The sequence below is a fragment of the Diorhabda sublineata genome, chromosome 1 (genome assembly GCF_026230105.1).
Source record: "Diorhabda sublineata isolate icDioSubl1.1 chromosome 1, icDioSubl1.1, whole genome shotgun sequence".
Taxonomy (NCBI): domain Eukaryota; kingdom Metazoa; phylum Arthropoda; class Insecta; order Coleoptera; family Chrysomelidae; genus Diorhabda; species Diorhabda sublineata.
Genome location: NC_079474.1, coordinates 21971464 through 21988309, shown reverse-complemented (window position 1 = coordinate 21988309; position 16846 = coordinate 21971464). Strand labels below are relative to the sequence as shown.

The following is a 16846-nucleotide window of genomic DNA, read 5'->3' as shown; positions in this document are numbered from 1 at the left end:
TATAACTAATAGCTAGTATTTATATTATATGGATTATATTTGCATTTTGCTATATTAAATATTACCCAGAATCAAAAATAAAAACGAGAAAAAGTTTTATTCTATCTAATTTGTTGTATCAGTTCTGAAATAATACAATGAATCCATTTATAAAAGCACATAACAGTCTAAAACAGATGATTTTGCTTTTTTTATTATTTCTCATTTTCTGTTACTTTTCTTTGGTACAGGTCAGAATATAATTAAATATTAGAAATGAGCAAAATTTTTTAAATAGAATACAGCAGATGTATGCTGAATATTTTTTAAATAAATCGAGTACTTGGCATTCGGCTACTTGTCTTTTATCATGCCCATTATGTCAGAATTTTCCAAAACCTTTATAAAAGTATAACATTTAAACATATATGTTCGCGCATTGTTAGGGTGACCAGATTTGCCTCACAGAAGAAAAAGAGGACACCCTAAAAAGAGGTGAAAAAATATGACTTAATTAGTATGACTAAAAAAAAACATCAGGTACAGAAACGAGCGATTTTTAATAATTTTTAACATTGCACTTATTTATTATTATTATTGATCATTGATCTCATTCCACAACAAAAACACCCTCAAAAACATTGACCGTGAACAAAACAAAGCAGAAATTGTAGGTTATGATCGTATTCTTCTTAACCTGCTTGAGACTGAGCCATGCAGCTAGAACCATAGACTGCAAATTTGTAAAGAAAGGTATATCATATTCTGTGTAGAAAACATAGAATATAAATTTTGGAGTAGAATGGTAATGTCGATTCTGTATTTTTACCTTGTGACTTCGTACTTTAACCAAGGCACAAAAAAGAGGACAGTAAGGCAATATTTGCAAAAAAGAAAGAGGACGCGAAATTGGCCTCAAAAAAGAGGACATGTCCGGAAAAAAGAGAACGTCTGGTCAGCCTACGCATTGTATAAAGAATAGTCTTTTTACAATGGTTCGCGCAATAGCCAAGTTGTTAAAAAATGGGACTCTGTCTTTTGAAAGTATTTATCCACATAAAGTTTTGCTTGCTTTTTCAATAGGATTTAAAAAAGAACTTGTTCTAATTCCTAGCATTTAACTAATAATCTATTAACAATATTTAATTTATTTTCAATTTAGGCAGCCTTGAAGGTAGGGCGTTCTGTGAGTTAGGAAATAAAAAAGAATATGATTCTGCAGACTGAGGTTATGTGATAATTTTGACAACTTACATAATTTCAAACAAAATGTCTCAAGAAGTTAAACCATATAAATATTTTGATACTCCAGATGGCTGCGACGTATTTAGAAAATTATGGTGTGTTATGAAACCTGCAACACTCACAGCTTTTGGTATTGGAACTTTTGATGTGTTAGCTTGGTCGCATCCCAAGGGATATCTCCCTACTTTCGGGCGATATATTTATGTAGGAACGCCAATTTTAGGAGCTAGCGCAACTTTTGTATTAGTAACAAATGGTGTTACAAGCTTACGAAAAAAGGACGATCGGCTAAATTGGTTCATTGGAGGTTTTTCAGCGGGTAAATGATTGGATGTAATTTTCAATTGAAAACGAAATTTCAAATTATTGGAACGTTTTTAGGTGCCTTTGTAGGAGCTTGGAAGAAAAATCCAATGGTTGGATTTAATACAGGAATGGTGTTTGGAATTCTTGCTGTATGTAGAAAAGTATTACAAGAAAATAATTGGAATGTTATACCACCAGATAATATTCCCATAGCTAGTCAAAATGTCTGGAATTATGATTTCTCATTAACAAGGGATAGGCCTGGTAACTGGACAACAGGAAAAGAATAAAATTCAGCAATGTTGATAATTTTTGAATAAAGTGTTAGTATTTAGAATTTATTTGTATCATAATTTTCCTGTATAGAAATGTGAGGAAAGTAACAAATGGGAACATTTACTTCAAACTTAGTTTGAAAACTGAATTTTTTCAAAACAAGAAAATTCAACAATTTATGTTTAATCAAATATGTGTCAACCAAATCATATCAACTTCAAACTTTGGTGCTTTTGAGATAAGTAAATATATTACAAGCAATTCACAAGGAACAAAAATTTAGATGAAGTGTAGATCACTCATATAAGATTTTTAATAAAAAAATTGGTTTTAATCCTATGATTTCTTATGCATACAGTTACATAATTACATACTCTTTTTAGATATCAAAGACAACACAGTCTAATAAAATAAATTTTAGTGAGTGCACTACTTTTTATATGTAACATTTGGAGATCAACAAATGTAATTGATGGTTGAAGCACAAGAGTAATATAATATCACAATTGCCGGATAAAAAACTTGAACCTTGTGGTGTTAACGTATTTTAAAATAAATTAGTTTTGTGTTTGAGAAAATTGAAGAAATGATAATGTTAGAAAAATTTTCCATTAATTAATTCTTAATTAATTATTTTAATATTTTCAAGATATTTACCTGCATTTTCTACATTGAAAACATATGGTTAGAATTTTTCAAAGTAGCACTTTCCGCACCTACAGTCTGATGTCAACCTGATTTCAAGTTTTTGTTCGCGTTCAAGGCTCGAACCTAAGATACTAATAGTTATAATTTTTATGATATATTTGCAAGGTATTCTGCATCCACACACTGCTGCCACTGAGCTTTACACTTTAGCTTCTCGGGGGTCTTTAGAGAAAATGCTATTGTTGGCCGAAGTGGTATTGGAAAGAAGTTGATGAAGAAGGTGTTTCCAGGTTGACGGTAATCTCTGGCTAATACAAGTGATATTAGTGTTTTGTAATTAAGTTGGTGGCAAATGATAAATATGCAACAACAAATTTCGAAGATTGAGATCGTAGGAAAAAAACTAATAAATTTGGAATATATGAACTAACAAATAATTTGTCGTTTACTAATGAAAGAAGATAATTGTGATTCTAGGTGAAGATACTACTAATGAATCTGGATACGACATAGACGACTCAGATTAGAATAAAGGTAACTGTTATCTACTAACATTTTCTAAATTTTATAGAAATAAGTATTCAATCATGTTAACTACTTATTACTGTTTCTATGTTACTAGCATTCAAAATATTTAAAAAAATATATTATACCTACATTTGAATGAACCTAACTTAAAACTATAAACGCGAAGTATCAATTAAGTAAAATGATTTATTTTTTTAACACGCTTCACCTGTATGGGCTGGTGAGCTTATTTGTTTATTTGGAACTCTTTTGTAGCTTATTACTGTTAGTATATCCAAGCACTTTAATCGCGTTCGCTAGCCGAGCGGACTAATAGTCCCAGAGCTGGCTACATTAAACTGTACCGATAAAGTACACGGCGTTTGAGTTCGTTAACCCCTAGAAAATAGTTGTGACGTTACCAAATGGCTGTTCTGCCTGTTCGGACAGGAAGCACGTAAAACATTTTGGCACGTGTACCCCATCGGTTTTTTCACATGAATTTTCCGACAGTCTTTATCGCTTCTGCCGGAGGTTTTCTGAACGGCTACATTTCTGCCAGTGCTTTACCGCTCTTACTTGAACTATAAAAAAATTTTCACGCATGTACCCCATCGGTTTTTTAGGCACATTTGTTCGACGTGGAAACTCGGCTGGCATTTTCATATGCTTCCTGTCCGAACAGGCAGAACAGAACGTCACAACTATTTTCTAGGGGTTTACGAACTCCAACGTCGTGTACTTTATCGGTACAGTTTAATATAGCCAGCTCCCGACTATAAGGCAACAACCTCCGGAATAGCAGATCGAGGGTTCAGATCCCGTTCATGCTCTAAAACAATTCTTTTTAGAAATTATCACTGCAAATCTTCTCTTTATATCAAAACAAATTTTACAACTGTATGCCCATTGTTTGAGATTTACTACGCAACCTGGAAAAAATATAGTTTAAAAAAACTAAAAATCACGATTTTAAAGCAGATCAAACTAAAAAATAAAAAATATATAAATTTTTTTAACCTTAAGACTATCATGAATCATTATTGTGAATAAAGCGTGGAGCTCATTGTTACATATTTCCTGTGTATCGAGCGCCCTACGGATTTTCACAATAATACTAGTATTTTTTATTCATTATTGTTTTTAGCTTATTTATTTAAAAATAGTTATTTTCCTAACAAGTGCGGAAAGTGATATTTTCCCGCACGCCACTGCAGTTGTCCCGGCGAACGACGCGGATCGGAGTTCGGGCAAGCGGTCAAGATACTTTACGCATAAGTTGGGAACATTATCCTTTCTACGACCGTATATACAAAAAAGTTTACCAACCCATTTTTCTAAAATTATTCTATTCCAACAAACATAATAATATACAAAATTTTAACTAAAAACTATTAATTATTATAAATATTAATATTGAAAAAACAATTTGTTGTATTCTGTAAACTAGTAAGAATTGCCGGTTCAGTGGAGTTATTTGGTTTCAACTGGAAGGTAGATGACGTCGATGAGGATGGCATCGGTTGAAGGTCGCATAAAGATGACGATGACGGTGACGGCAACGGTTTCAAGTCATTTGTAGAACAGAGAAACTTTTTACCATCGAATAGCAGGACCATAATGTATTAGATTTCAAAACTTTACTTAGGTCTGAAAAATACGTCAGAAATACCTCTTCCTCATAAGCTTTGGCCCCTTTCTCCTTATACCATGTAACAAAATGGTCGTATTGCTTCTCATACCTTAGTCTGAATTTGGCAGGTAACAGCTCGGAATTAGTTTCATTTGCAGCCTTCAGAATGGCTTCGGAAAGTTCTTCGTCGGATGAATCCATTAATATTATTGTATCGGATTCGGATTAATGTGGTTTAATTTAGAAGAAGATTGTTCTTATTCGGTCACTTCCAAGACGTTTTAGTAACAATTACACGCTTGGGTTGTCATACCAACTGATATCAAACCAGGGTGGTTTGATAGCTGTTTCTCTTTTGAAGAATGTCTCCAAAACTAAAATGCGTGCGGAAAATTGGGTTAAAACGCACGGCCGTAGAAAACATATATTTTCAACTTTTTTGATGTGTTTGAAAAGCGTGCTTTTTAGTTTTTTCTTAAAAAATTATTTTCAAATCATAGCAGATATAATAAGTAAGATTAAAAATTGTTAAAATTTGTTATATCCTTTATACTTTTTGGTAACATTAAGAATAGGAAACAACATTATATTAAACTTATTAGATAATTATTATGGCCGCACGTCTAAACTCATCGATTTCCTTTCATCTTGGGCTTCTTAGGTATTTTATTCTGATAGGGTGTTTATTATTGTAATATTTTCCTTATTTATTCATACTGTTTCTATCGGTGGGGTTAATTCATGAACACTGTCTTTTAATTATTTAATTTATTTAAACACTCTACAGTAGATTTAGTAACTTATATAAATTATTTTATTTTCAGTTCAGCATTCCAGTACGTTGGAATGTTACTAGATTAATGTGAAGCTGCACTGGAAAATACCATTCTTTAAAGGATCAATCCATTCCAATTGACTAAAATCATGGGGTCTAGTTTTCATTCATTTAAAAAGGAAAGTGTGACTTCCAAAGGGTGTCTCTTGAGTATTTGTCGGTCTTCATATCTGATAATTGTTATAATAGTGGAGATTTGACGATTGAAGATCGTTTGCGCTCAGGTCGACTACCTGCGTGGGATATTGGGGTTACAAGAGAAGCAGTAGAAAACCAACTTCGTACTAGCGCTTGCCGATTATCAGACTCCCAAGGACCTTCTAAAAACACCTTCCATCGCCATTTAAAATCATTAAATTAAGTAACATCGAATTATTAATCTTCTTCTTTTAATGCTTATCCATTAATGGATGTTCGCGACCACATTTTTCATGGCTTCTCTATTTCTAGGGTATGGATCAATGTCTGAATATCTTGTATACCCGTCCACTGCCTCACGTTCCGCAACCATGACATCCTCTTCCGTCCCAATCCTCTCTTACCTTCAATCTTGCCCTCGACTATCAGCTGTAGGAATTGATATTTATGGCCTCGCATTATATGGCCAAGATATGCAATCTTTCGTTTCTTCACGATGTTAGAGAGTTCACGGTCTTTATTGATACACCTGAGAATATCCTCATTCCTCACTTTGGCAGTCCATGGTATCTTCAGGATTCTACGATATTGACCAAACGTAGCACCGCATAAGTCTCAGTCTAAGATCAAGATCAAAGTCGGTACATTTTTAAATTTTATGAATGTACTTCGAGCTTGTTCAATTCGGCATTTTATTTCACCGTCCGACGACCATTCTTCCTAGAGCCATGTTCCTAGATATTTAAATTTTTCTACCCTTTCTATAGCTTTTCCATTATATGTTACTCTAGATTTTCTAAACGTATTCGCTTCCCTAGTGATAATCATGAATTTTTAATCCCATGTTTTGGCTATGTCCGCCTACTATATTATTAATGCTGCGGTATATACTGGATAGCTGATGCGAATGTATGAGGTTTTATCGGAATAATATCCAGGCTTAGGTAACCATAAGCGGGCTCTCTTAAACAAGAAAATGTTAAACGACACATTGTGAAAGTTACGCGAAATGAGATCGCAGAACTAGGTTAGGTGTTGAACCGCTAGATTCTTATTAATTCAGAAGGCGAAATTCTCGCGTAGGAAAAAATTATAATTCAATTGGAATGCAGTGCGAATTTTTTTTTTTTGCATCTAAGCCCAAAGAATGGTTCTACCAAGGTCTTAAAAAACTTGCTGACGTTGAGTTGAAACCAGTGAATACGATGGGTTATACTTCGAATATTAAGGCCTTCTTTCTGTATAACACAAAGTGAACATTGAAAAACGACATTATTTATGAGATACCCTTTATATCTAGTATTATTTTTGCAGGTATATCATCTCTTAATAATATATCCCTACGTTGAAAATTGTTTGAAATTGATGATAACAACTCGTCAAAATTTTTTGCTTGCTTAACTTCATTTTCTTCACATATCCAATTTGTTATCCAAATCCGATTTTTTCTTTTTAGCTTTTCCACTACAACAATTTCTTCATGTAACAGTGATAATTGAAAAGTTTCGAAAAAATTTCTAAACCTCTTCGTTGAAAACATTGTCATTATAAATTTACCGATCTTACAGCTTTTGAATGACTGGAATAATGTGGACAGCATTGGACTGGATTACTAGAGTGGAATAATGTTAACAGGGCTCAAGTGCAAGAGAGAAAAAATGCTAATTGTGAGGAAACGTACTGTTACGAACAAGTTTCTTAGGTTGTGAAGCTGGTCTTTTTGATATACGATGGAATTCGTTTGATATTTGTTGTACAATTCCAGTGATCATGTCTTAAGCATAATATATGAATATTTTGGAAATTAAAACAATGTTCTGTTTGGCATGTCGGTAACTCACGATTACTGGAAGGTGAGTACTATTAAGGCTCAATTTTACAAGTGAAGTTTAAACCTCAAACATCAATTTAAACTACAGATATAGACTTTTATAGATGGCGTTTACCGACTAACTTCGGTTTAAAAGTTACCGGTGGTCTAGGTGGAGTTTAAACTTTAGTCTAATATGAAACTTAGAATTCCAGCCCAGCTTTTTCAAATTATTCACATTTTTACGATATTACCTGGAATAAAGGGTTTTGATTTTGCTGAAATGACTAAAAATGTGCACTTCTGAGAGGTGGCATGATTCTTTTTATTCGTTTTTGTTAATATTACATATATACACTGTTCTTAAGCAAATAAAATTCAAAACCAATAAAATACAAATTCGTTACATATGAATCTCATTGAGCACATGTGGAATTTGGTGGAACGAGCAATCAGAACCAGAATTAATTCTTTTATCACCCTTCAGGATGTCGCAGCTCAAGAGCACAAGAAGAATCGATTATCATCCTAATAGATAATATCATCGTCCTTATTATTTACATGTACATGCGAGTTAACTCCTCCTTACTACTCAGAACTGGGAGAATGGGAAAACTCATCTAAAATTAATGCTCTAAAGTGGTACTCTTCTAAATTTCAAATTCTGGTAATTATTTTAGTATGCGTTATTTTTCGTTTTTATTTAATTATAAGGATTTCCAAAATGTTAGTTTACGTTCAGTATCTGAAGACGATAACTTTGTTATCGAAACGCGCGTCAGACAGTGTAATTGTGAGTGTTGGTGTATATTCAGTATAAATGTGTTGCTAAAAAATGATCAAGATCAAGATAAATTTTGAGAAAAACCAAATAAGAATGTTTATTAATCAATTTAAAGACAAGATATTATTTTATTGGAAAATCATAATAAATTAAATTGGAATAATTTATTAAAAACCGTTTTTGAAAGTTGCTTGAACAATAGATCTAATTTTATTGTACGTGAGTTCAACTGCGACTTGCCATTAAAAGAAACTTTGCTTATTCTAACTACATAGAATTTAGAATAAACTTTAATTTAATCTCCAGTTTTACCCTAAGGTGTAAAATAATAAGAACTGCAATTAGAAACTGAGCACACAAATTGTTGATACTTGAAGTTTCACTTATGAAAATATGTTAAAACGAATCAAAACTTATATACATCCCCCATATTATTAATTATATTAGAACGTACCTAATCAAAACGGTTCTTTTATTATATTGCTGTATTTACATACCCTTTGTATATTAATATCTCTTTTATTTAGTTTTCTATTCTCTCGAACAGAATACTTCAAATATTTTGAAATCGGTTCCTAAATTCCTCTAAAGAGGGCAAGATAAAGATTAACCTTGGAAAATGTCAGGCTTACGTCTATTAACGTCAACGTCACCGCCAACCGCCTGAGTGTAATCGCATGGTGTATGTCATGAATAAAATAATTGAATACATACAATAAAAAGTTTTGTAATTTCATTTTGCTTGATTTTAAAAACAAACTTTTAAACGAGTGTTCAGTAGTTGTAATTGGAATGGACAGGTTCAACTTGTTTAAAAATGTCTATTGTCAAGAGGTGGGTAAGTCATGATTATTTGAAATTTTACAAGTTCAGCACAAATTTCGTATTCAATTGTTTTTATAAATGTTAACATTATGATATAAATAAATAGTAATGTTAGAGACTTCATAAATTACATTGACTTTTGTGGAATATCCAGATACCTGGTGCAAAAAGAGCCGCAGTGAAATCGTGTTTGGTTTTAAATACTATGTTTTTATAATTTATTATATAACTGGAACTGCATTACATGAAAAAAAATTATCTAAGATATAAAGGATCAACCTTAAATATAATCAAGTACAAACTTAATGTTAAATATACATAACATAATGGTAGATCCCTCCTATATTGTACTTAATTACATTTATCCAACATTGGTACTATTGGATCAATTATTCATTCAATTATATTTTGCAATTAAGTATCTGACAGGATAGATACCTTATATTGTTATCTAGAGAAATTTTCAATGTAAGTTAATTGGATAGAAGTGCGCAAAGTGATTAGTATAAATTAATAAAATTTATCTTGTGATCTCAATAAATTTTATTAGATTTAGGAACTATTTACCAAATAAATTACATACATGACATGTTGAATTAGCTAGTTATATTTAACATGGAGAATTTTAAATAGATCTTGTTCTGAATAAATTAATTTCCAAAAGTCTATTTATTCCTTTAGGTCTTGATTTACAATTATCATGTAATTAAATTATTTTTAAAAATTTTTAAATAAGTGTTTCTCTTAGTTATAACAATTAAAGATAAGGCAGAAAAATACTTTTCATGTTTTTTATAGAATGATTAAAAATATTATATATTTAACCACTGTAATATCATAGTCAGTAATTGAACTGCTTATACATATTTACCAATTTTAAAAGATTATTCCATTAAACATTAAAAATTTTGATACTTCAATTCAAAATGTGCTCTTGTGATGTGAAAAAAGTTTTAATCGTTTTTTCATATAAGTAATTTGTTATTGTCTTCATGTGACAAGTTTATCATATTTGTGATATGATTGTCTAAATGACTTGTGCAATCATATTGAATTATTGTTGATTTAGGATTTTAATAACGTAAATGTGTGTTTTTAACTTCAATTGAGAAATATAAAAGAAACTTACATCACATCGAAAGTATGTTTGGTGAAAAATACGCCTGAAATAATAAAAAAGTGGCTGTATAAATATGTAACACATAAGTAATATGTGATAGTTATCAAGATCTTATTTACTCATATTAGATATGGATGCAAATCATCAATATCTACTGTGTTTTCATAGAAAATTATTATCTTCATCATCATACACAAGAAGTTAATCAAATACTCATCTTCTCTACTGATTGCCATCATGATAAAAACTTCTTCAACATTGTAAAGTGTACTCACGAACTGAAAGCAAAGATTAATTATTATTATACGTCAAAGAATTATAAAAAATAAGTTATATATTTCCAAATTAAACATCACACAATAAGTCATGTGATAAACTAAGAAAAACACCTTTCTGATGCCGTGCTTGTTGAGGATTTGTCGTTTGCCTCAAAATAGGCTTTAGTTTCAGCAATTGCTGTTTCATTTGAGTTGAATTTCTTACCGACAAGCATTTTTTTGAGATCAGTGAATAGCCAGTAGTCATTGGTGGCCAGATGTGGACTATACAGTGGATGAGGAAGCAATTTAAAATGTAATTCGTTCAATTTAACTATTGTTGCCATTACCTTTTAAATTGGTGCATTGTCTTGGTGAAACAGAGGTTTTTTCTTGGACATATGAGGCCGTTTTTCCTTTATTTTTTCATTCAAACGATCCAACAACTCTCTGGAGTATTTGCTATTTATTGTCTCTCCCTTTTGAAGATAGTCCATAAAAAATATTTTATGCGCTACCCAAAATACTGAAGTCATAACCTTTACAGCTGACTGTTGTGCATTTTACACTTCGGACGTGGTTCACTGGCTGCAGTCCACTCAGATGATGATCTTTTTGATTCCGGAGTGAAGTGATGGATCCATGTGATCCATTGTCACATATCGACGCAAAAAAATCTGTTTTTTACGTGTAAATATGACCAAATACTGCTCTGAATCATCAACACATTGTTGTTTTTGATCTTCTATGAGTAAACACAGCACCCACTCTAAAAAAGCTTTCTCATGGTTGAATGTTCCTGCATTATTGTAAACACACTGGCTTCTGATTTCTTTATGACCTCAGCTATCTCATGCAATTTCTATTTATGATTAGATATAACCAATTTGTACACATTATTGATAATTTTTGGAGTAACCACCTCAATTGGATTACCAAAACGTTCACCTTCATTGGTGTCTGTATGACCACGTTAAATTCAGCAAACCAATAACAAATTGTTCTTTTCGATGAAGCAGAGTTCGGATAACACTTTTAAAGCCATTGCTAAGCTGGTACTGTATTTTTTCATCAAGAAGCAATGATAAATGAACACACGAAATTGTTTTGAATCCATTGCTTAGAAAATAACAAATGTAACTTCACTTGAAAAACTGCCTCTTTTTTCTGACTAATCGAAATATATCTCGAAAAAATTACTACTTATAATATTCAAAAAATTGATACATTTGGTAGAATTTCGTGGGTAATTTTTTTTAATAAATTTTACAGTAAATTCAAAAACTGTATTGTACAAAAATGTGCTGTTGTTTGAATTCTTTGTTATGCACCATGGTCAAGTAAAATTAATTTTAATTTTCTGGCATTTAGCTAAACGATCTTTATGATACCTATTAAGTTAAGTTTCATTCCTATTTTATCACCCCCAAGCTTGTGAAGACAAAAAGCAAATTATCATTTTATATTCTTAAAAACGTCATCATCCTCATACGATGATAGCTCCTTGGGGAAAATTGTTGAATAAAGATAAAATAGGACAGATAGGTATAACATCATGTATCTAGTATCTGTATTTTACGCTTGACGGGAGTGTTTTTGTATGTTTTAACATATTCTGATTGATTATGCCTATGTTTGACATTTTAAACTTGCCAGAAATAACATGTGAGTTTGTAATAATTAATTTTGATTACTTGATCCTGTATAGTCATCACAAATACTTCAGGACTCATATCATGGGAATATAGTCCCATTCTACAGCTTTTCAGAATTTATTTGGATTTCCAGTTCCATGGAAACCTAGTTAATTCTAAGTTCATGGAATGTATGATTTCCTCTACTATCTACTAGGTAGCGTAAAATCTCTGTTGACAACTTTATAAAACACAGTGTTTGGTGGGAAATTGTTTAAACTCCTTAGTATTATCAATTTAATTCAATATTATATTTATATTAAGTGAGTATAACTTTTGGGTACTTGACTATACAGTGCTTTTCAGATAAAAGTATCCACCTTTAATAACTTTTGTAATACTGGTATTTAGAAAAAATCCAAAAACACGTCAATTTATATTGGAAGGGGCAAGCATTATGGCTTATTTAAACTTACTGGAAAAGCCACCCCTTCACCCCTAGCAGCATCCCCTTTATTTTTTTAAATTACTTGTCATATTTTTTATGTAAAATTTGGATACTCCTCTTTGAGCTGAGTTAAAGTAGTTAGTTTATGAGATAAACAATTTTTCTTTTAAGAGCACAAATTTTACTTATTATTTACTTTCACCTTATTTGCCTGTACTAAAATGGGTTGTACAACAGTTCAAACTCTTTAATCTTTTTAACTGTGCTATTTATTATGAAGTCAAAATGAGTACCATTCACTTCCATACAATGGTATAATCTATTTTGAAATGCCTCTCTGACATTGCTTAATACGGCTGGATTTAATTGTCGACATTCATTTTCTATCCTCTCTCGTAAATCATCCAGAGATTCTGGTTGGGTAGCATAAACTTTTGTTTTTAAATACCCCCATAAAAAGAAGTCTAGGGGTGTTAAATCCGGTGATCTAGGTGGTCACTCCATCATCTGCCCCCTTCTACCTATCCAACGAGCGGGGAATGTTTCGTTTAAAAATTGTCGGACAGGCATAGCATAGTGTGGGGGAGCTCCGTCTTGTTGAAATACCAGTAAATCTTCGGAAAGGTTATCATCATTTTCTATTATTGTTGTAATACGTGGGTCAACCCCTTCCCTGAGTAACTCAAGATATGATTCACCATTTAAATTTCCGTTGATGAAGAAAGGTCCGACAATGTGGTCACCTAGGATACCACACCAAACGCTAAACTTTTGGGGATGTTGTGTATGGAATTCACGCATAATATGTGGATCACTTTCAGCCCAATATCTACAATTATGCCTACTTACTAAGCCATTTAATGACCATGAGCATTCATCAGAAAGGCAAATATTGTTTAACAATTGTGGATTGTTATTGATAATTTGCGTCATTGATTCGCAAAACTCTAGACGACGATCAAAATCATCTTCATTCAACTCGTGCACCAACTTAACTTTGTATGGGTGGTACTTGAATTTATGTAGAACTTGGAAAACTGTAGAAGATGAAACACCGATCGCTCTACTTATTGTTGACAACGATTGGGGTTGTTGAGCCTCTAAGCTGACTTACCCTAAAATGCCACTTGGATTACTTCGTTATTTACGAGTCCCTCTCGCTTATGCACTTTATTGCAAACAGACCCTGTTGTGGTAAATTTCTCCATCAGTTGAATTACATACTTATGAGTTGCATGTCTTCCGTCATGTAATTCTTTAAATATTCTAGCAGCAGCTCTTGCACAATTATTATTTTGGTAGTATAAACCTACAATTTCAATTTTTTCTTGCAAAGAGTAAACCATTTCAGAGAAACAAAATAAATAATGTATCAAATTACACTATCAATAGTGACTACAAATTCTAGTTGACAATGTCAAACTTTAATAAAAAGTAGAGTTTTTTGTTGTTTGGATTTTTTAAGTAGAATAAATAGCACAGTTAAAAAGATTAAAGAGTTTGAACTGTTGTACAACCCATTTTAGTACAGGCAAATAAGGTGAAAGTAAATAATAAGTAAAATTTGTGCTCTTAAAAGAAAAATTGTTTATCTCATAAACTAACCACTTTAACCTACAAGTATTATACATTTTTGAAATCAGCTCAAAGAGGAGTATCCAAATTTTACATAAAAAATATGAAAAGTAATTTAAAAAAATAAAGGGGATGCTGCTAGGGGTGAGGGGGTGGCTTTTCCAGTAAGTTTAAATAAGCCATAATGCTTGCCCCTTCCAACATAAATTGACGTGTTTTTGGATTTTTTCTAAATACCAGTATTACAAAAGTTATTAAAGGTGGATACTTTTATCTGAAAAGCACTGTATATGTAGATAGGTATATACATCTAGTTTGGAATGAAAATAATATTCTCAGTTTTACTGGAATTTGAAATATAATGTTTTTATATTAAAGGTATATTATTATTTAGGATGGACAAATTACCTCTGGGACGAAGTGAACATTTTATATGGACCGAGTCGATGTTGGTAGCGGTTTTTATGAATTTAGAAACAAAATATAATCGCTTAATAAAACATAGCTAATTTAAAGCCAAAAAATTAAATGCTATTTGTAAGTATACCCAGAAAGTGAGCAATAAAAATTGTTTTCTCTTTCATTCAGCATCCCTACAAACACTAAATAACAAAGTGATTATAAAAAGATGTCATTTAAGTTAGCAGAACAACATGAGCAGACCGAAAAGACAAGAAGCGGAAAATTAAATGCTAATTTAGTGACATATTACGAAATTTTGAAAGTTTTCCAAAAATTGGCTGTTCTGCTAACTTTAGTTGAGATAAGTTAAATTAGCAGACCAATGCAAGTTAAGTGGGCAAAATTAATAGATAATTGAAGCAGAATGCTTCCATAATTAAATGCTCAGTGAATGCTCCACGTTCAATGATAGAAAAAAACTTTTTGTGAAGAAAAATTTTCCTATTCTTGGTCGTAAGGCTCGTTATGGCATGTATAATTGAGTGCTCGACTAATGCCAATTAAATGCTGCAAAATATTGAAAACATAAATTCATCATATTTTATATTTTTAAAATAAATATTCCAGAATTGTGTTTATTTTAAAAAATTATGTTTTTAATCGGTCAGAATCTACTAACCTAGGAAGGCACAATACATAGGGAACAGTTTAGCAGTTCGAGGTTTTCAACATCACCGTTTGCTAGGCTTACCAGACGTCCTCTTTTTTGAGGCCAATTTCGCGTCCTCTTTCTTTTTTGCAAATATTGCCTTACTATCCTCTTTTTTGTGCCTTGGTTAAAGTACGAAGTCACAAAATTTATATTCATTGTTTTCTACACAGAATATGATATACATTTCTTTACAAATTTGCAGTCTATGGTTCTAGCTGCATGGCTCAGTCTCAAGCAGATTAAGAAGAATACGATCATAACCTACAATTTCTGCTTTGTTTTGCTGACGGCCAATGTTTTTGAGGGTGTTTTTGTTGTGGAATGATCAATAATAATAATAATAAATAAGTGCAATGTTAAAAATTATTAAAAATCACTCGTTTCTGTACCTGTCATAATAATTAAAAGTCATATTTTTTCACCTCTTTTTAGGGTGTCCTCTTTTTCTGTGAGGCAAATCTGGTCGCCCTACCGTTTGCTCTTACTATTTTCTTACGTAACAATTTCAGTTCGGTCTTTTTTATATTGATGTATTTTGTACTTCTCGCTGTATTTTTTGTTTATTTACAGACACTTTTCAGCCTATAAACCATTTCTTGATGAGCATTTGCTTGTTTCCATTGTTCTGTAAATAAAAGTTTCCAGGTTATTATGTTATTATTAAAATTTGCTCATATTATACAGGGTGTTTCTATATTCGACCGACAATCTTATATTGATCCATCGATTTTTTCATCATAAATATCAAAATAAGAATAAAATGAAAATAAAACCTTGTCCTAATAAGAAAAATTAATTTTTCCTTGATTCCCACATCTCAAATATATAACAGTAGTCAATTAAATTATTTGTAGTTTTATTAGAATTTACAAAATAGATCTATGAATTTTACTTAGATCATTTAGATCCCATTTATAATTCGTAGCTTTTTAGTTTTTGTGAATGTAAACCATTTCTAAAAATTCTCTTTTTCATGTATTAGATTCCGTTTCAAGAATTTTTGAATCTTTATAATTAAATTTATGTTTTTTTGATATTTTATGGTTCGTTGATGCATTAACGAATCATGAACACGAAATAAAACTTACAAAATATATCCTTAAACCGATAAAACCGTTTTCACTTAAAACGGACTTCTCTTCGTCTTCTTCTGGCCATTGTTCGTCCGTTTTTCCTCCATTTCAGCCAGGACAGTGCAATCACACGCAACCACCACAACCCTAACCCTGTAGAGGAGCAGCTTTTATATTAGTGCCAACTCTGTTTGTTAAATTAAAAAACTACAACTAACAATAAATGTATGATTAAATTTCCGCTTGAAAATGTTAGGTATTCGTCATTTTTGATTACAAAGATGGTTTATCAAGTCAAAACGGTTTTGTTATTGTCATCTGCGGATTAGTTAAGTTAGAATTTCTGCAACTTATGCTGATATTCATACTGAACACATTGTAAACAGTTTACTTTCAGTCTCTGAAGACGATACGTTGGTTATCGAAACCCGCGTCATACAGTGCAATTGTGAGTGCTGGTGTGTTCACTATCTGCAGGTACCTCCCTCTATTGCGCAACGTATTGTTATAAAGTTTTTAGCTGCAGAAGGTGTAAAACCGGCCGAAATCTTGAGAAGATTGACTGCACAGTTCGGGGAAAAGACGCTGTCGCGAGCTAGAGTGTTTGCTTGGCATAAACAGTTCGTGGAGGGCCGTGAA

The 16846-nt window shown here is 31.8% G+C and overlaps 2 protein-coding genes and 1 long non-coding RNA gene across 4 annotated transcripts in view; 2 read left to right on the top strand and 1 right to left on the bottom strand.

Moving 5' to 3' along the window:
* Window positions 1–1199: 1199 nt before the first annotated feature.
* Window positions 1200–1877, top strand: LOC130445692 (uncharacterized). Its single transcript, XM_056781505.1, has 2 exons — window positions 1200–1543; window positions 1606–1877. The coding sequence occupies exons 1-2, from the start codon at window positions 1249–1251 to the stop codon at window positions 1818–1820; spliced, it is 510 nt and encodes a 169-aa protein (XP_056637483.1). The 5' UTR covers window positions 1200–1248; the 3' UTR covers window positions 1821–1877.
* A 6910-nt stretch (window positions 1878–8787) lies between these two features.
* LOC130445676 (calcium-binding mitochondrial carrier protein Aralar1) overlaps window positions 8788–16846 on the top strand; it is a 61218-nt gene continuing 53159 nt past the window's right edge. Inside the window, exon 1 of one of the 2 annotated variants that reach the window (XM_056781455.1) lies at window positions 8788–8995. In XM_056781455.1, coding sequence (XP_056637433.1) covers window positions 8954–8995 — 42 coding nt within the window. In that variant the 5' untranslated portion in view covers window positions 8788–8953. Of the gene's footprint in view, window positions 9000–16846 lie in introns of both variants that reach the window. The other variant, XM_056781477.1, reaches the window with a different exon arrangement.
* Window positions 9512–13885, bottom strand: LOC130445688 (uncharacterized). Its single transcript, XR_008910078.1, has 2 exons — window positions 13560–13885; window positions 9512–10384 (listed from the first exon to the last, which is right to left on the bottom strand). It is a non-coding gene; the product is annotated as an uncharacterized LOC130445688 (long non-coding RNA).

What these genes read in the sequence shown, in the direction of transcription:
- LOC130445692 (XM_056781505.1), top strand. Translation starts at nt 1,249, where the DNA reads ATGTCTCAAGAAGTTAAACCATATAAATATTTTGATACTCCAGATGGC. An exon ending in CATTGGAGGTTTTTCAGCGG is followed by an intron (nt 1,544 to 1,605) that starts GTAAATGATTGG and finishes GAACGTTTTTAG; the next exon opens with GTGCCTTTGTAGGAGCTTGG.